The following is a 21,944-nucleotide window of genomic DNA, read 5'->3' as shown; positions in this document are numbered from 1 at the left end:
ATGAAGGGCGGTCCTAGCTGAGTATGGAGAAGGCAGACACGTACACCTAGTTTTACAGTGCAGTCTTTAAATGTGTTTTCCTTTTGAGAGTTAGGGGGTGGAGTGGGCACATTTATGTATATATATATATTTATTTATGAACAGTATATGGACTGGTTGCCTTTAATGGTGATACGATGAACAATGTATTCTATGGGGGGTTTTCCAGCTCAGATTTAATGTCTATGGTATTTATTTATTAGATACCAAAAATGCAGCCAAAGAGTATAGAAAGTTATGGAGATATAAATGTTACGTTAAATGCATGCTGTGCTTCATTGCTTTCTTTGTAGAGTCTATTTTTATCTGTCTGTTAGTTGTATCATTTAGTCCTATAAACCTTGTTGTTCTCCCAGCCTTATACATTATGTATCCAAAAATCAATGTCATTTAGACCTTGCTTCCAAGAAGAAGGTTATCAGAAGGAACAAGCTGTTGCTTTGGTGCTTTTAGACACTGCTCTTTCTTTCTTATTGCCAAGCATTGAGTTACTGTTCAATTTTTCAATTGTTCAATTTTTGTAGCATGCAAGGGTATATTGTGTGTGATTTCTATCCGGAAGGGATATATAAGCTGTACCATACTTACATGCATGGATGGACCATTCATTTCCAGAGCTTTAACAGAGGGCACTTTCTGCAGACTTTCCCCTGAATTTAAAAGTATGTCTATAATAAATGTTTAATGGAAAACGCCCCCTTATCCTACATAGCAGAATGGTGGTTGCTACCATTCATGAGATACTAATCCTTGCACTGCCCATTGTCTTGCCCCTGGCAGGAGAATTTTTAATTTATCCATTGTTGTGTCATGTGTGCCGACATATGATTGGATGGCTGCTGAGTCATAGCCATTTTATGGGGCAGATTCAATTGGCGCATTTTTACCGTTACCACTATAAAAAGTAATGCACAGTTTTGCCCGCACCTCTATGGGGCGCGAGCAAAAATGAGCACTGCTATTGTAAAAAAATTGTGCATGGTGTCTCCCGCCCGTTCCTGAGGCACTTTGCGTGGATTTTTTCACAATTGAATTCTCCCCATGTGTGCTTAAGTTAAGAGGTTAATATAAATGTATACATACCACATAATAATAAAAATATAAGGATAAATATAAAGGTGCCTTTTTTAATCCAGCACTGGCTTCTCTAGGTAGTATCACTGTAAGCTGCATTTGACTACCTGAACTACACTAGATCCACAAATCAGAGGAGGTCACGTTGTGTAAGGCTGCAAAGACTTGTCACAAATATTTTTGTTTTGATAAGCTCCTCAAAATCGTACATTATGTTTGTTAATGTTCTATATATTGGAACAATAATATCACAGTTAAATTTTTTAAAATGTAATAATTCCATTAATAATATCACAATACTGATTCACAAACATAAATTGTTTCCTAACCAAAATAATTAATATTTTATATTTAATATTGATTCTTTAACCAGCTATTATTTGTTTATGTATTTATTTAAATAAAAGTTATTTATATAGTGCCTACGTATTACACAGCACTTTACAGAGAAAATGTACCATTCACATCAGTCCCTGCCCCAGTGGAGCTTACAATCTATATTTCCTGTAAGGCGGACATGGACACACACACACACACACACACACACACACACACACACACTAGATTTCATTTAATCAGAAGCCAGTTAATCTATCAGTATGTCTTTGGACTATGGTTGGAAACTGGAACACCTGGAGGAAACCCACGCAAATGTGAGGAGAACATACAAACTCCACACAGATAGGTATGACCTGGTTGGAATCGCACCCATGACCTCAACACTATGAGGCAGAGATTACAGTTTTTAGTCATTGCATTTACTATTTCTTTCACTAGAATTGCTTCCATTTTTTAATGTCTGTCTGCTGAGATAAGAAGTTACAAGGCCAATGGAGTATCTATAGACATAAGAACCTATGGGACTATCATTAGGGCCTGGGAGCATAAGGGTGGGGCCCAAAGAAAAGTATTTGCCACTAAGGCATACCTAAGTCCTTCTGTATAGTCTTAATAGTGTTATATTCCTTGTGCATATATATATATATATATATATATATATATATATATACTATGAAGGCGATTATTTCTAAGACGAAACGCGTTGAGAACCTTTATGTGGACGTTTTGACATTGCTGGTGATGAGCGGTGGTCACCTTGGATATTCTGGTAACCCCTTCTGTTGGGACCTGTGGACGCACTACCTGGGGGATGTTCTCCAGATAAGCTGATATTTTATTGCATTTATTGTGAGTGCATTTTTATATGTTTATTAAACCTTTACCACTGATTTGACTATACTACACCATATGCAGCTTTTTTTGCTCTATTTGTGAAAGATTTACAGATGGTAATGACCGAACAGCATTGAATAGTTCAGATAAGCGCAGTTCATCCCCCGTTTGCTACGCATAAACACAAAGGGTGTGTGGTGTGGTGGGGCGTGGGGCCTCACCTTTCATGATATTACACTATCGTTGGTATTATTTGCTTTCATATTTGAGGTGACAAGGAACCATTGACGAAACCTTCATACAACTTCTGCGATAGTTGCCTCTTGCCTACATGATCCATCTGGTACGCATACATGTCACTAGATGCTGGGCTGAGCGGGTGTTCAGGAATACTGCTCTATAAGGCACCCTGATTTCTCTCTTCTCTTTTTATATATATATATATATATATATATATATATATATATATATATATATATATATATACATATATATATACACACACACACAGACATGTTGTCGAAATGCTAAAAAATAAAATGATAGCTCCCTCTTATTTCTAGTTATTTAATATATAAACATACATCATGTCTCATGCCGCATAAGGATAACAATGTGTGTTTCTTTTTCCTGTGTGATATTGTGAGACTTACAAATATCTGATTACTCTGGACAAACACAGTGACAGGGTGTGGAAAGTGTAGCTCAGCTTACAAGGCCTCGCAGCCCACAGTATTGTTTTATCCAGTTCCTGTAGGCCTCCTGATGATAAGACTTAGAAAACAAAAGCTGGTAATTGATGGAGGGGGTCTACAACCAATGCAGGAAGAATCGAGGTCCTTGTTTTCAGGCCCATTAACGTCTCCTTTCTTCTTACAAGTCATTTTGTCTTGTTGCACGTTGCCCCCCCCCCGTACTGCTCTTTGTAATGCATTCAGACCACAAGTGACTCTTTTATGGAGTATACTGACTGTAATTGTGCCTATGTGGTGTATTAGTAATTACCAAGCTGAATTCCCATATTGTATCCTTATTGCGAGCATGGAAAATAGGACACACAACACTGCTCAGTCACATTCAGCCTAGATAGTAAGCTAGTTATAGTAATGTTTCTTAAGACCCAGCCTTTCATGACCAAAATGCATTTTTAATTTTAGCATGAATAAATCCTTACTGTGTCCAAGAAATGTAATATTTACATTATTTACACTTTCTGTTACAGCTTTAATCAATAATCTAAAAATAGGACACATTTTAATATGTCACAAGTAATTTTAATGTCGGGTGCTGAAATAAAGCATGTAGCCTTAATAGGCTTCAGTGGTCAAATGCAATTCTTGTGATAAACTAGTGTAATTCTAAAATGCATGTACTTATAATTAAAACATACTTGCATGACATATAATTTATTGCCTGCTGCTGAAATATAGCTGTGCTGTATAACATATTGTACCTTTACTAAAGGAAGTACATGCAGCTTCCATAATATATTTGGAGTCATTTGTATGAGCTAGTTACAAGGAACATTATTGTAATGAGCTAGTTGTTGCTCGTATTAGGCCATATGTTAATTTGTACCAGTGCAGGCCATTCTATTTGTTAACGACACACTTATAATATTTCTCAAAAAGAAGTCTTTTAACACACCAGTCACAATATGCCTGTGTACAACAATTTCTATTCTATATCAAGTTGTATATATATATATATATATATATATACATACATATATATATATATATATATATATATATATATATATATAATTTTACACACAACAATTTTCATTTATGTTTTATTAAGGTAATGTATTGATATTATTTTAATAATTAAGTGGTTTACTATATACAGAGTCTATTAAAGTAAAGGGGGAACAAGACAAGACAGAAAGATTATAAGACACTATGGTTAATGGGCTATATAGCTGTGGGTCTGGTCCCAAAATATAGTGACTGTGGGCCTGATTCATTAAGGAAAGTTATGCAGAAAGTTGAGTTAGTTTTGTTACTCAAGTTTTTGGGACAAAACCATGTTGCAATGCAAGGGCTGCTAATTAGTTTATGATTTTGCATATAAAGAAATACTGGCTGTTTTTTCATGTAGCGCACAAATACTTGATAGCTTTGTTTTTACACTGAAATTTAAAGTTGATCTACAACATGCCCTACCCCAAATATAAATCTGCCATCACATTTTAAATTTACCCCCCCCCTCCAATGCAACATGGTTTTGCCTTACTTACTTACTTTTGCTTAACTTTCCTTAATGAATCAGGCCCTGTGACATTTAGATGGTCCTCATAATCCTGTGTTGGGGAAATTGTTGTATACTACTAAGTAATTACCTAGTTATAAAATATATCACTTTGTATAAGCATCTATTTTCACGCAGTTATAATTAACTATAACAATATGTCTAAGCTAATCACCTCTTCCAGCTACAGGAAAAAAATGAGGAACCTGTCATTTGCCAGATACTACTGTATAGCCTGAGGCAAATCTGTGACAGCCAATTCTCCTCCTAGAAAAAGGAGAATTGTGAATGCCAGACACCTCATTGCTCGGCCTATGGAGAGCTTAGAATAGATGCTGTTGTCCAATCTGTGCTCTCAGCACAGAAGGAGAATTCTCCTACCTCCCCCTGCAGGAGACAGCATCCGTGGGGTGAATAGCTGGTGAATTGTAGGATGTCATACATAATAGGTATTGCGGTAGAAATGATAGCCAGGTAGATAAGTGGGCAGTTCATATTCTAACCCTATGGAGCCCTTGCTTTGTACATTGTTGTATAATATATTGGTGCTATAAAAACAGTGATAAGTTACTAAACAACAATGTTTTTGTGATTTCACTAGTGTTTGTTGGTTACCATTGTACAAGCATAGTCTATATTCATTTTCAAGTCCAAAATCCATGCTTCATTTTCACATTGCATAAACAAAAATATAATCAATTAAATCTAAAAAAAACACACTGGTAAAATTGTCTTATTCCTTTGTCTTTGTCTTATTCCGAAATAAAATGAAAAAAAAACCCACTCTTCATTATAATTATCTTGAGCTCTAAATGTTGACTTGCTAAGGAAAAAAACGGGTTTATTCTTTCTGAATATCTATTGAAAGAATGTTTATTTGCCAAATCTTACAGTGGTTTTGTTTTGTGGTCCCCTGCGGTTTATGCTAAGACCACCTGACCTGATATTTGTGTGCAACCAGAGCTAAAATTAAAATTTGGGATAAACTCAAGGACAACAACAATATCTTCTATTGATTTCTGTAAAATGGCTTAATATGCTTAGTGCATAGTTTAACATGCTGTAGTGTGTGTGCCACCGTTGTGGTTTTTTATTTAGTTAATCATTATTTCTGGTTAGTAGTACATAAGTGCTGAGCAGGCACTTTTAGTCCTAAATTGTTGGATACTCAATCAATATTTTTTATGAGTAGCTAATGTGTTTAGACCTTGCTGACTGGTGCACTGGTGTGAACTATATCTGAATTATTGGGACGTACTTGCAACTTTAAAATAAGAAAAATCAAAAGCTATGTCTTCATATCACTGCATATAATCGATACTTGTTAATGGTAATGGTAGTGACATTTAAAGCTCAAAATGTGGATGCACTTTAGGTTATAGTAAGCATCCATTGCTTTGATCAAACTCATCAAATATTCAAAGGAGGTGAAGGCATAATAGAACCATTACATTTTAAACTGACGCCCCAATTTGAATCACGTGGGATCTTAAAGGCAATTTCAGAAGTACTTCAGTGTATTTGACAAGGCTGTGAACTTGGACTTTATCCGTTGCAGAGGCATAAATCAGAGGTAGGCAAACTACCGCTCTCTGTTGGGTTGTAGCAGATGCTTGGAGTTGTACTGTAAGGCATTAATGATACTCCACCCAAAACTGAATTTCCTGAAGGATAATTTCGGATAATCCATACAAAACAATACAGTTTGAGTAAATAGCAGGTAAAATTATGAATGGCGACAGCTTTTTGCTCTCCTTTCTCTGCACAAATTCACTATTTTAAATGGTAGATTTATACACAGGAGCAGGCCCAGTGATGTCACAGAAGCTCAAATGACTGTAATCTCAGCTTTTTATCCTGTATCACATCTCATTAGGACACTGTCCTAAGGAATTTAGGGGCTTCAGCTATCTGAAATGCAGTAGAGAGGTATTTATTTTACTTTTTAACAGAGCTACTGTTGGTTTATACCCGAAACTGCTAATGTTGTGTTTTAGTGGTCCTTTTAAGAGCTCAATTGTTTCTTTTGTAACTCTTTAAAAGGAACCCCCTTCCACCTGAGCTCTATTGGTTCAGGAAATGTTCACTCATACAGTTCAGTGATTCTCCAGGGTTCACAGCCTGGAGTTTCTAACTAGATACATGGTGTTGACCATACTTGCCATCTTTTATTTCCTGCCATCTGGGAGATCTGGAGGGGAGGTGAGTGTGTGTGTGTGGGTGGTTGGTTTGGGCGGGTGAGTTTGGGGGGAAATTGTGTTTGTTTTGCCCTACAGCCATGTTGCAATGATGTGATTGCTTTATTTTACTCTGGAATTCCAGAGACTCCTAGGGCTAGATTTACTAAGCTGCGGGTTTGAAAAAGTGGGGATGTTGCCTATAGCAACCAATCAGATTCTAGCTTTCATTTATTTAGTACCTTGTACAAAATGACAGCTAGAATCTGATTGGTTGCTATAGGCAACATCCCCACTTTTTCAAACCCGCAGCTTAGTAAATCTAGCCCCTAGACATTCTGGGCAAGTATGTTGTAGACTCAGCTTGTCCAAGCAGCTGAAATGATAACCTCCATCAGTTGCAGTAAGAGCTCTATTGAGTCATTTTGGGTCTGTAGCCACTGAAAGGGTCTCTAACAAATGCCACCAGTTCTGTTATTTGGGGACAGGATTTCATTGCAAAATATTCAATGGAGTTCCCCTTTATTCCATATAATGAGCACAATAATTGCCTTGCCATATAACCCACCCAATAAACCACATTAAATATAAGTGACATTTGAAATAACTAAACATGCCAACAGACAGTTCTTAAGTAGGAGAAGGTATAATGTCTGTAGGTGACGTTTATAATGATCGGAACACCATATAACACCACATGGTGATGGTAACTATGATCCACAAGAGACCATCTTGCTGAGCCTGTTACTATGGCAATGATCACTTATAAGTAACACATATATAGACTGAAATAATATGTGCTTCAGGAAATCAGGCTATTTAGAGATGAGGTGAATGTAGTGGGGTAGCTCTGGTATATAGTTATAAAATAACATCTTATAAATAGTATAATGTATTATAAATAAAATATATAACATTGTAATGTATATCATTATTAAAGGTGTATTTACACATTTCTACACAATTATTGGCCAATGTCAACCTAAAAAAATACCTTATTGGTTGAGAAATGGCAATTTTTTAAAACTATTTTAGATATATTTGATTAAGCAGCAGCTTACCACAACAACTACCACCAATTCTGGATTATGCAAAGTCCACAGACATCCACAACATGTAAGTTTATGGTAAAACAGTTCTGTCCACCTGATATTTCTCCCAGGCTTTTTATACCCCTACCACCCACTGTATGAATTTTATTCATGTATCTCCCTAAACCTACCATAATTGTCAGTCATGTATCACACAACTAGTTTACATGACGCTATACTCCACTTTGGCTGAAACAATGCAGTTTTTACCTCAGAGTTTGAGCGTACTTGTAGGAGAAACAGCAGCACACTTCTCTGACAGCGGTGTACATTAGATTAGAGGTTATTGAAATCTCAGATTATGTGATGAATGTGTACATTTATATCCATCAGTGCCACCTTAGAATAAGTGAAATTAGAGGTGCTGCAATACTGACATTCACAGAATATTGAGATGTGTACAGTTGTTTCCCGTATCTCTACATGAATTTATAGCCAGCTTTCTAATTTTAATCATTATATTATGCAAAACACTGCTTATGTTCTTCTGATGTGCTTGGGATATTTCTTACAATAAATAATGGGCCATTCATCTATCATAGTAATATGTCCTAATGTGTACTTTATAAGTATTATTATTTTTCACATGCCCCAGTCTTGTCCCTCCTGGAGTATTTTGCTTTTCATATGGCTAGCCATATATTGTATCGCTGTTTAGTCTAGGACCACATACGGAATTAAGCCCAAACGGGGAGCTGTAACAACATGAAATAACTAGTAGTGATTTATTTTATTTCATTATTTCTTCCGTCCCATGGTATACAAATTGCTGGAGCACCTGGTGTTTGGGTATTGAATCCTAGCTCTCTGTGATGCAGAAGTCACAAAGAGTCTGTTTAAATTATTTATAACACATTAGAACACATCCATTTGTCCTGCTATACTTGGACATACATGCTCAGTTCATACTCCATTTTGCATAACGGAATTGGCAGCACAACGAAGATTCACAGTTTAGATGGGAATATACTTTTCACATGTAATGATCACAACTGTCTCAGACATCGTACCCAACAATATCAACAACTCTAGAATTAAGAGGGTTCTCGCACAAAAGACAAGCTATGTTTTCATCCATAACACTGATACACATTAGTAGGTACAAGCAGAATGCACGTCAACATTGCCTTCTTCAGGCAGCGTTAGGTTAGTGCTGAGCCGTCATATCCTTTTCTAATACAATAGTAATTCTACTTTGATTTTTAGCTAAATTGTGTGAGGCAATTGGGTGTTTCTTTTTTTGTTCACAGTTTAATGTATAAACTAAGGGTCCTAGAATTGTTTCTTATTTGAAGATAGCTTGGTAGGAAACTGGGTGCACAGATGCATACGTGACTCGTTACAAGTCCATTTTTTCTTTTCTACCAGTGAAATACTTATTTGGTGACAACCAGGCATGGTATTGTGCCATAACCATATGTGATGTTATTGCTGTAAAGACATTTATGGTAATGTCACACAGAGCTACACAATGCCTTATTTAGATAAAGATGTACAGTGTTTAATCTCTGCATTTCCCTCCAATTACAATCTACAAGGATTCTGGGAACTATAAAACTTTTATCCCAAGTTAATAATTATTACACAACTTTGCTGTAGCTCATAGTTGCTTCATATACAAAGAGCAGAGGAGGTCGCAATACCTTCCCGTACCAGGGCCATGTATTTGGTATACCCCTGCTCATTGTGGGTAGCTAAACAGACAAAAGCGGTAAGACTACTGTAGCGATAAATGTAAATTTTTTTACCTTGTATAGGTCACAAATTACACTAGTTGTGTTTTGGTTTGTATTGTACGGCAGCAGTGCAGGGGTTAATGATTGCTACTTGGTTTAACTAATCAGCTGTATCCACCTTCAGTCTATTCTCCTAGACAGCCTACGTGTATAGCTATGTGCCTTCCAAGTGGAAACTGTGATAAGCAGACTCCCTCATTTATGTTTCCTTATGTATGTTTCTTTCCTTTTCTTATCATTGCAATTTACAGTATTCCTTAAAAGGGGCTGTTTACTCTAAACTATGGCATTAACTGTATTTTCTTATTAACTAATGCATTTATATTTGCTCAACATAATATTGCAATGCCTTTACTAAATTGGAAACAAATGTTTACAAACGTAAACCATATTTGTTATTAGGTCTGTGTGGGTTCATTTGGCTAAATAGTTGGGGGTGAGAAATAGTATTAGGATCAGGTGATGGAGCCCCCTTTCCATCAGTTCATGCCAAGGAGAGGAAGATGAAGTTGGGTAGGGTATTCGAGAAGTTTCTTGAGAAGTTTCCATATAAAAACTAAACTGAATTTTATATATTATTTTATGTACAGTGGAGGACAAAGGGTTTTTCCAATTTTGGACTATGGCTGCTCTGGTTGCGATGTGGATGTGGTCCAATATGTATCTAGTGTGTTTAGGGATTTGCTCAGAATAGGAGTGTAAGAGTGTGATCTCTGGTGAGGGCTCAATGTTAATATTCAGGACCTTACAGCCTGCCAAAAGGGGGTGAATCACTGGGCAGGTCCAGGAAATATGCAATATATTTCCATCTCGTTACTTTGATGCCAACTTATTGTCCACATAAGTTTCCCATTCTCAGTTCATTCATTGGATACAAACTTCCCAGAAATAAAACTACATATCCGTAAGAAAACATTTCACAATAACGGTAATAATTAGCCCCGGGTACCCACTGCAATCTAAAATGCACACAAATCGTCATGTTAAACATGTCTGACAAGCGGTTGTTGACTTGTGATATTACTGGCATTTGGGAGGTCATTGGAGGTTACTCAACGTGACTCTTGAATGGAACAAGAAGTGATTAGAAAACCGCACAGCTAATGCAACACAACGGACTCAGAGTGGGGATGCTGACATTGAACAGCAGTGGGCTCCATTGACAGACCCATTTACATGCATTTTACTAGAATTAAAAACACTGACAAATGCATGTCATTTACCACCAGTGATTTAATTCCCATGAATTTACTCATATAGATTAAATTAAGCAGCACAAAGGAAGGCCAGAATGTGAAAAAATAAATAAAGTAAATTAAAACTATGCCCAAACAGTGCTCTAATCACATGAAAAGTTTGTGGCTTTGAATTCGATACAGTAGTCAATCCTTCTCTTCTTACTTACACTTTATTTTACTTTCTCATATAATTTGTTTTCAGTTTTAAGTGTGGCATACAATGGACCTCATTTAGAGTCGAACGCAAAGTCCGTTTAAGAAGTGTAGGAGTGGGAGTGTGCCGCAGCTTGGAAGGGTATTACGAGTGGCAAGCAACCCCAGTTGCATCCCACTCTTAATACCCTACCGAGCTGTGAGCAGTTCCTGCAGCTAGCTAACCGATTGCGCCACCTAATTCCTGCTGCACAGCTTTAGCCCTGTTTTGAGGTGTGTTAAGTCTGCGCCTCACTGCAACTAGGATATATTTACATGTTCACGCCTTCACAATTCTGCGTTCCTCCCATTCTCTCCTAGTGAGTCGCAAGCTGTCACAAGTGGTAATAGCGTCCAAAATGCAGGCGGATATGGAGCTTTCTGCACATGCCTTGTAGTGTTTTTTTGTTGGATGCGCCTAAATCAGACTTTGCACATATTGGACCTCTAAATGAGGTCCAATATGTGCAAAAGACTAGTGTTCAAAAATCTAACCAGATGTTGTTAAATATTCCTAAAAAATGTATAATCATATACTAAATCTAGTGAAAACTTGAGGTCTGAGCACACGTTGTGTCTATCGGATGTACAGTCCTCGTGTCTTCAGTAGGCTGCCAGATGGAAAAGTCAACTTAAGCCTTGATTGATCACATTAGTTATTACAAATATTTTATAATTATGCAGATTTGTTTTATGAAACTTTGTGAATCGCAGTTTCCTATACACTTTGGAGATGACAGTGTTAAAAATGGAACTTGTTATAAAAAATCCATTACGTAGGATCATCAACATTATCATCATCTTCATCTATTTATTTATATAGCGCCACTAATTCCGCAGTGCGGTACAGAGAACTCACTCACATCAGTCCCTGCCCATTGGAGCTTACAATCCAAATCCCCTAATAAATGAAAAAAACAGTCAGTATTTAACTTATGTGCAAAACAGAATACTAATTTGCCCCCCTTGCATTGTGACATGATTTTGTCCAGGAGACTGAAATAAGAAGTTTCTCAAGTTAAGATCCTTAATGAATCAGGCCCGTAGATCTTAAATCTTGGTGAGGTTGGAAACTTTAAAAAGGTAAGATAAAACAAATTCTATTTAGCATATATTTTTTACTTAAACATTTTATAGTTATGATACCCTTACACTTTTTATTTGCATTTGTATCTCATATTCAAAATACTTATTTTGGTACAAATATTGAATTGATCTAGATGTTAAAAGGATACTGTTAATTGTATTATCCTGTACTTTACAGAAACTCTTTTGGTTATATGATATATGGAAACTTGTAATATATCCATTATCATTGTTGAAAGTCTTACGTTATACTGCATTTACTAGTTTAAGTGACCAGAGCTCATATTATTGCCAGTATTACAAGTATGAAAAACAGGCAGCTTTAACCCATAGAGATTAAGGACACTGGTCTGGAGGAGCAGAGCACAAGCAGCCATCTATGGCCATGCTGCAGAATAAGCAATCACGATTGGCTGTTGTCATTTGGCCTTTGCAGAGTTAGACAACAGGTGCAGACTTGCTGACAGGTGGGGATATCTAGGATAAGTAAAATTGCTGATGACTAGTGATGTAGCCTTGTGTCAGATTGTAAACTGCTGAGCTTTGACAGAACAGATCGCCAGCATGTGTGCTTTCAGAGCATTTCATTCTCTCAATCACTCTGAAGCACTTTTGGCTCCACACCAAATCCTGGGTGTATACAGTCAGGTCCAAACAGGACCCAAATATGTTATTATTTAGGAGTTCAGGCAAAGGCTCGGGAACATGATCTTCTCAGTTGGGAGATGATGTTGACACGATATGTTTCTTCATTTATTATTTCATGTCTGTTCCGTTAGCAGTAAATTAAATTAGTTATTGCTAGCAAACACTTGTAGTTGTTTCACAATAGTAACATTCTATGGTAAGGTTTCAAAGATGTACATCTATTGTATTATACTGCACTATATTATATTTATTTTTCTGTTAATCAACTCTGGACATGTTTAACCCACAATCTCAAGATTAATTCGCTAATAGTCCATCACTTATTTTGTCATTGTCACTTATTCTATGACTTCCTAATTAAACCCACACATGTAAATAGTTTATTTTACTAGTTAGTCATTTTGTATAGATATTATTAAATCTTAGTAAACATGCTTCTTTATTACCAGAGGCTCAAGATCATTTTGATCTTGATTGATGTGATATGATATTGGATGCCTCATTTTGTAGTATATGTCTAGGACAGTATGACATAGACAATTCCCAGTTATTTATATAACTTTTCTGTGACTTTATTTACAAGTCAATTACACTCTGTCCACTTAATGCTTTATATGAACTTGCCATGATCTAGACCAGTGTTTGTCTTACTCGGTCCTCAGGGCCCCTGACAGTGCATGTTTTCCAGGTGACAAGAGAAATAATTCTACCAGCTGTGGATCTGTTACAATGTGTCAGTCAGTAATGAATACACCTGTGCTAAAGCAAGGAGATGAGGAAAACATGCACTGTTGCATACAACTCTACATCTGGCCCTGTGATTGTATTTAAAATACCAGTTAACGAGGTCATTATTTTATATTTATATAATAAAAATAATATAATTAACAGCAAACAAATTGAAATACATTATTAATTCAAAACTAAAATGTGAGCACTGGAGTTATCCGTCAACCTGGATCCCAGGCTGGAAAGGATTATAATTCCTGCTGAGGTAGCAATATATCACAATTTGTATCATATCCACATATTGTATTATTTTATTATAACATTTATGACACATTTTGTTACATCCACTTTATGTTTGTGATTACAAATGGAAGTGGAAACCATATAATTGATGGTCATCAGGGGAAAACTTTGTTAGGAAGAAAAAAATATATATTTGATATGCATTTGTAAATTCAATATATAAACAATTTTTGCATTTTATTAAAGACTAAAGTGACAAATGATTTTCTACTGTCTTAATGTTTGTAAAATAAATCAGTGCCTACAGTGTTGTTGTTTTTTACCTTGCCCCGCTTTCTTGTTTAAAATAGTTGTTCAGTAGTACAGTAGATGCACATTGGTCAGCAATGGCTGCAGGGTGTGAGTGAGTGGACCAATCAGAAGCCGCTATGCTTCCACTCACTCCTCCCTCCAATGTGTCACACAGTTCTTATATTCAGGGCTGTGAGATTAGCCACAAAGCCCTGGGGAAAAGGGCCTCACGGAACAGCCCCTGGGGCTGCTGTGAGCGGGCAGAGCCATAAAGCTCCAGGGGTAACTTTCTGTTGTAATCACTGACGCTAGAACAGGGCTAGAACAGGGCTAGGCATAATGGGACTTGCAGAACTACAGCAGTTGATAAACTACTGGTTGCCTTCCTCTGCTGTAGATCTAGTTATATATTTGCATACTTGCCAAATCTTCCGGAATGTCCGGGAGACACCGCATTTTGCGAGAGTCTCACGGACTCACGGGAGAGTGTGGCAATCTCCTGCATTTGGCAGAATTCTGCCCACTTCCTAGTGAAGTGGGCAGTATTCGGTCCAAAACGCCGCGATTCACCGGGAATCGCAGTGTTTGGCTACACCCCCTACTGTCAAATGACGTTGTGAGGGCGGGGCCAAAATGACACCCCTTTTGTAGCCCCACCCCCATCACGCCCACCTCCCCCGGCATGCTCCCGGAAGCCAACTTAATAAGGTTTGCAAGTATGCATTTGGTATTGTGGAACTACAAGTCCCAGCATTCCCTGCCTCCTCTGTCAGACTTTTTCCTATACTTTTACTGCTACCTCTGCTCTAGAGAGTCTACTACACATATTTATGTCAACTAATGCTCACTGCAACAGTAAGAGCAATAATTTTTTTGTTCTGAAATAGCTTTCATGGAGATGATGCACAGTACATTACAGATATTTGTGTTGGTTAAAATATTATTTAATGGAATCATTTACAAACAAAATAATTTTAAACATCTTTATTTTATGATAAATATCTCATAAAGCAAGTACCACACTAGCAGAGCAAATGGCAGAAGCAAACATTTTGCTATTTGTTTAAAAAAAAAAACATAAATGTTGCCAACTTTGATAAATTAATTGTGACATATTAAAATGTGTTATATTATATGGTAGTTAAGGCATCTTTAAAGTTAGTGTGTATTTGTAAGTTTGATATAAGTATAAGCAGCTATATAGCTTATGCTAACAGTGACTTTGATAAGATTACATGATCATTTTTGGCTGTTTGCAATTAGTCATATAACATAATGTGCTTTCAGTATGTCAGTGCAATTGCACAAAGTGACACTGAAAATCACACATAGTACTTATAGGTCTACACAGTTATTTTTTTTTTGCTTCACAAATGAGCTCAACTTGATCCTTTGAATGCATAGGACACAGAGATTCAAGGAGTGCTTCTGCATGTACTGTAAATTATTCTGTGCCATTGTCATACAATCTGTGCACTTCTCAACTTTCGGTCAGTTACTTGCACCTTAAAATCAGTATTGTCATTAAAATACAATTTACTCGTGTATGTGAGTTCTTGAGAGTGAACTATACTACCCTGTCCCTCCTTGAATGGCAGAACAGCTTTTTTTTTTGTCAGAAAAACATTTAAAAGTTGATTATAACCTGCTTCCATATTTAGGTAAAATTCAATCACACATCAGTAGTCTCTGAATTTAAGTTAAAAACATAAATAATAATCGCCATGCTATCAGCAATGTATGTAGTCAGACAATTTTAAACCTCCATTGCTGTTTGAAGAGGGGTGTGACAAACCATTTTGGCGACTGTCACCAATATGACACCCCTTCCGATCCTGACACAGACATATAAAATAGTTGTATCATCATCATTTATTTATATAGCGCCAACAATTCCACAGCGCTGTACAGAGAATATTTGTCATTCATATCAGTCTCTGCCCCATTAGGGCTTAGTGTATATATTCATTAACACACACACACCACTAGGATTAATTCTGTCAGCGGATGATTATTCTATTAGTATGTTATTGGAGTGTGGGAGGAAACCGGAGCAGCCAGTGAAAGGATCTGGTGGTAATACTTGGCGGTAGCCAGAACCAGCCCATAGGTGGAGCCAAGCCCTGTTTATGGCAAAATCATTATCATCATCTATTTATACAGCGCCACTAATTCCGCAGCGCTGTACAGAGAACTCATTCACATTAGTCCCTGCCCCATTGGAAATTACAGTCTAAATTCCCTAACACACACACACACATACACACAGACAGAGGGAGACTAGGGTCAATTTGTTAGCAGCCAATAAACCTACTAGTATGTTTTTGGAGTATGGGAGGAAACCGGAGCACCCGGAGGAAACCCACACAAACACAGGGAGAACATACAAACTCCTCACAGATAAGGCAAAGGTCGGGAATTGAACTCATGACCCCAGTGCTGTAAGACAGAAGTGCTAACCACTACACCACCATGCTGCCCATCACCAGTTTTCCCCGAAGAAAGGGTTTTTCTCCCTTTAATAAATAGGCCCTTGCTAATCTACACCAAAACTTATGTAAAGGTAAAACATTAGAAGTAGCCTTTTGTACCCTCTTAGAAGTAAATGTTTTCTCGCTATATCTAAAGATAGTGTATGGGAATACATGTATTTGTACGATATGCTGTACGTGTTATTTTCCCATAGGTGTTTACTTTACCATCATACAGCTGTATTCTGCTAAACCTGTCAGTCTGTGCATTTGTAGGTTTCCACATTCTTATGTTTAGGATGATTCTTATTCATTTGAAAGGTGAATAAAGAAATGAATAGACGTCAATTTGGTCATTTTATTTCCGTGTTAGGGCTTGTCCAGATGGGCATTTAAATATTTGCTCGTGTGAAATTCCAAACAACACACAGGGTAACTTAGCGGTGTCACTAGTGACAAGCCTATGGGTACTTCCTGTTAGTAGAGGATACAGCCAGGTTTTTTTTTTTAACTGGCGACTATCATGCAATGTGATAAGCTCTTTAATTAGGGGGTGACATTAGTGTAGTTGGCCAATGACCGGACACGTTTAAGTGGCACAGTCCCAAATCATGTGTTACGCCGTTGGCTGGTGTAAGTTTATTTTCAAGACTATATAATGCAGTGCATTATTTATGTATATATTTTTTTATTAACATTTCTAATATCTATTTGTAAATCTGAATAGAAAAATTAATATTAGAATACCTAATTATTAGGTATCTAATGGTTTAGGATCAATGTTTAAGGAAAATATATGCTAAAATCTTTTCTTTTCTGCTGACTAGAACAACATAACTGCTTCTAAAATATGCTCAACTGTAATAACATCTAATTGCATCACTGTTTTTTGCTTTCAGTATCTCGCACTGTTTAGTTTTGTGGCTTTGCTGTTTGTTATTGTCGTCTATGGTCTCTGACTGCCCATTGCTGTGGGAGATACTGCAGCTGAGTAATAGTTTTGGAAAATAGCTCTTTTTAACATTCCTAGAATTTGCTATATTTTTCAGTGTTTCCTTTTTCATGTTTAATAACACAATAAGCTTGTTGGCTGAGGAGACTGTGCCACTGCTGACATGTATTATTCCTGTGAACAGGACTCACAGTAAGGTGGGTGGAATCGTTCATCATCCTGATGGAAGCAGCATAGATGATTTCTGAAGTTGTCTGGAATTATCTGGGATATCCCAATGGATAAAAAAAATATTGCTTGAGTACAGCTACTGTATTACCCCTCGGTGATACCGAGCCAAAGCAGGCGTTCACCAGTTGTTTATGAAACGCTTCTAGACACTTGCAGTGAATTGTAAACTATTTTAGGGCAAGGTCTACATAGACACTCTGATTTTGATATTCATGCTTGTGTTTGTACTCTATTATATGTATGCTATGGAAATGTAAAGTGTACTGTTTTTGCTTGAGAAATTGCTATGATGCAATTTAATATGTAAATCCAGTGTCTGCTCCTAATTCACATGTAAATCCTGTCGCCACCTAAACAGAATGTTACATTGTTACATAGATATTCATGAAAGTGAACAATACACCATGTATGCTGCATGGACATATTTTATCTGTGCTGTATCTGGTGGCTGTGTGGAAAAGAAAGTGTTGCTGGCTGGTTACTATAGGCAACACCAAGCGTTGCTGACTGGTTACTATGGGCAACACCAAGAGTTGCTGACTGGTTACTATGGGTAACACCAAGCGATGCTGACGGGTTACTATAGGCAACACCAAGGGGTAAATGTATGAACGTGCGGGTTCTTCAATACCCGCGTGTTCAGCGTGTTCGGCGATTAAATTTCAAGCGGTGCTGCATTGTAAAGGGAAACTTCCCTTTACAATGCAGCGCCGCTTAAAATTTAATCGCCGAACACGCTGAACACGCGGGTGTTGAAGAACCCGCACGTTCATACATTTACCCCCAAGTGTTGCTGACTGGTTACTATGGGTAACACCAAGCGTTGCTGACTGGTTACTATGGGTAACACCTAGTGTTACTGACTGGTTGCTATAGGCAACACCAAGCGTTGCTGACTGGTTACTATGGGTAACACCTAGTGTTGCTGACTGGTTACTATAGGCAACAACACCTTTTCTATACAGTTATATATACCAGTTTTGTTAAAAGTTCTAATATGGGTTTCGGTAATCTTGCAGCTGATATCAAAAGTTAAAAATAATCAAATGTTTCTGGTTTATCAACACACTTGCTACAGACCCCCCACTTCCCCAACATATGCACATTTTTCACTTATTTGAGCTGTTTGGTTCAGCACAGCCACATGATCAAAATACTATTTATAATGAGTTATTAATTCAATTATTTATTGGGAAAAGGTAATATAAAGAGTAAGTGCGTCCATAACGTTTTTCTGAGTGTCCATATATTGATAATGTAGTTTAATAAAACCCAAGAGAAAGCTTTACAGGTCTGCAGTGGTCCTACCATGTTACAGAATACATTTTTTTCAACATATTCCTAAGTTATTAACGAAAAAGTAAACCCTGTTATACAGCATTTGTGAACATTACATTATATGTATATTTCTTCTGTTAAACACTGTATAAAATAATCCTTGAGTTAAGCTCTCCAGACATAGCCTCCATACATTCCTGCGGACTGAACTGTCCAAATTGTATGTATTTCAGACGTTGAGAAAGAAAGGACTTAATGGGTGTGACAGCCCAGATCCCGATGCAGACGATTCTGTAGGTCACAGCCCAGAGTCTGAGGACAAGTACAGAAAGATAAATGAAGATATTGATCTAATGATCAGCAGACAAAGATTGTGTGTAAGTACTTTGAACAACTGTTTAGTTTTTCATATATTTGTGATATTTCTCTAAACCTGGCAGGCATTGAACAAGAAAGAACACAAAGGCCTTGACAGCTCTGATCCCGACTCCTCTTATGCCCTCACCCCACGCACTGAAGAAAAATATAACAAAATTAACGAAGAGTTTGATAATATGATCAAGAGCCATAAGATACCTGTAAGTACCTGAGGTCACATGGCTGGTCTGCTGATTACTGCTGACGTAACACCCCTTAACCCTTGCAGTGCTGGTTTCTCATTAAAATATTTTATAAATAGTTTGGTACCCCCTAAATACCAATCTAAAGCTACTTACTGCAAGTAAGAAAACATCACTATGTATATATATATTTTCTGGGGCATTAGACAGTTTCCCTGCTTGTGAATCAATACGCTGACATCACAAATTACTTTCTTGACTTTCACATAAGAAAATTACAGAAGAAACTTAGAAACTCTTAAAATAATTTAGTATCAATACTATTTAAAAAAAATTAGACTTTTCTGATTTACATATTAATCTCACATTTTCTGATTAATTTAAATAAATGGAGTTGGGGGGGGGGTTGCTAATTTTTAATTTGTCAGAGCAACATTTAACATTGCATTACATGCATGATATAGGTTTCAGATGGTAAAAGATGGGCCAACTTAACACTATCCAGAAAATTGGCAAAAATGACACAAATATCAGGGTTAAGCCACGTGCGGGGGATCCATCTGTTGCAACGCCTGCAATAAAGGGTTAAATGCTAATAGCAAGCTGCAGGGAGGATGATTACATGAGATCCAGTTACTAGGATGCAATAATGTTGGTGTGCTGGGGTGATACTAAAGCATTCGTAAGCTTTGCTTTTTCTTCAGTGTTCTGCATTCATTTCTATGTTTGTAATGTAGACTTAAATTTAATATCCCAGCCCTCCACGAATTCACATGCCTTGCCAGTCATTTAAGAGAAATAACTTTGCATGAATTGTTTTGTTTTTAATGTAGTGTATAATATGATGCAAGTTTACATGCATATAAAATCACCAAATGATTGATTGTTCTCTATGAGTGGGATGGCATATGTATGCAAATGTGTGTTGTATTCTCCTTCCATTCTGCTTCCTGTGGAGCCTTCTGCTTAACCTGTGTAATAGTGCACTAAGGCTTTAACACAGCCTAGGGAATTTATTATGTAAAAAATGTTCTGTGCTATGTCTCTGTAATAGTTAATGCCATTCAGCCTACTACTACAGTAAAATCAAATGCCAAACATGGTGTTTTTAAAGGTATTACTGACTGTATTTGTACATATATGACCTCATTTAGAGTCGGAGGCAAAGTCCGTTTTAGGCGCATCCAACAAAAATACACTACCACGCATGTGCACAAAGCCCCAATTCCGCCTGCATCTTGGACGCAATTAACACTTGCGACAGCTTGCGACTCACTAGGAGAGAATGGGAGGAACACGGATTGTGAAGGCGTGACCATGTAAATACATCCTAGTCGCAGTGAGGTGCAGACGCAACACACATCAAAACAGGGCTAAAGCTGTGCGGCAGGAATTAGGTGGCGAAAGCGTTAGCTAGCTGCAGGAACTGCTCACAGCTCGATAGGGTATTAAGAGTGGGACACAACTGGGGTTGCTTGCCACTCGTAATACCCTACCAAGCTGCGGCACACTCCCACTCCTGCACTTCTTAAAAGGACTTTGTGTCCGACTCTAAATGAGGTCCATAATGACCATATTACTGGTTTCCTACATAAAGAGCAATAGTTTGGCCCTTTGCATAGTGTTTTGGGCTTTAATAAAAAAAAATCTACTAAAAACAGGGGTCAGGGTTTATTTATTAAATGTGGAAAAATATTGTAGCTGATCTGAAGAGGTGACAAGATTGGTGAAATTTGGCACATTGTGTGTGTGTGTGTTTTCAAATTGTGCACAGAACCTATCATTTGGCTAAATGGTTGAACCGATATGTGTGTATCCAAACTTATAGATCACTAGTGAGCAAAAGTCTATAGTAATGGATTAAAAGTCACACATAGTATGAACACATAATTCTAGACAGTATAGCTATTATAAATATGATTGGCTGTTTCCAGAATCAATTGAATCAAAATAAACTCACATGAGCACAAACAGTCAAATCTTATAAATATAACCACCTACACCAAGGATGTATTCAAAATATATTATATGGTCGTTGGCATAACACATATTGGTTAGAAAATGCCTTCAGTAACAGCCACTGAATAAAGCAATAGTGTCTTAATTTCCAGGTCCCCCAATCAGTGGGGACACTGAAATACATATGTATGCAATATCTTACCCAAAGATCCCATATTCAGAAAGTTCCAAAAACCAGGAAGGCGAAAAAGTACATAATTACTTCTGCTATCATACATGCAGATATGGGTATCTGTCAATAGAAGAAAACCCCTAGATCTGGCGAAAACGGGATTTATTAAATCCCCCTGGCCAGTGAAGACTGTCGCTGGCAGTAGCCTTTGCAGAGCATGGGAAGCCTCTTTAGCAAGGAAAAGTACCTCTGCTATCCTCTAATTGCTATCTCCATCTCAGGATTTTTTTTAAAGTCATTTTTTGGAAGATTCTTTTTTAATATTTTTTGTATTTAACTTTATTTTTTTTT

At 37.1% G+C, this 21,944-nt stretch overlaps 1 protein-coding gene across 21 annotated transcripts in view; it reads left to right on the top strand.

Annotated features, from left to right (window-relative positions):
* The window catches only part of MEF2C (myocyte enhancer factor 2C), a 191,394-nt gene that overhangs the window by 132,765 nt on the left and 36,685 nt on the right, over nt 1-21,944 (top strand). For 10 of the 21 annotated variants that reach the window (XM_075180725.1, XM_075180691.1, XM_075180707.1 and 7 more), the window contains 2 exons: nt 19,136-19,195; nt 19,343-19,480. In XM_075180725.1, the coding sequence (XP_075036826.1) occupies nt 19,136-19,195; nt 19,343-19,480 (198 nt within the window). Of the gene's footprint in view, nt 1-19,135; nt 19,280-19,342; nt 19,481-21,944 lie in introns of all 21 variants that reach the window. The other 11 variants (XM_075180832.1, XM_075180841.1, XM_075180743.1 and 8 more) reach the window with 2 other exon arrangements.

The sequence above is a fragment of the Mixophyes fleayi genome, chromosome 1 (genome assembly GCF_038048845.1).
Source record: "Mixophyes fleayi isolate aMixFle1 chromosome 1, aMixFle1.hap1, whole genome shotgun sequence".
NCBI classification, from domain to species: Eukaryota; Metazoa; Chordata; class Amphibia; order Anura; family Limnodynastidae; genus Mixophyes; species Mixophyes fleayi.
Note: the sequence above shows the minus strand (reverse complement) of the source record. Positions and strands in the feature narration are given on the sequence as shown.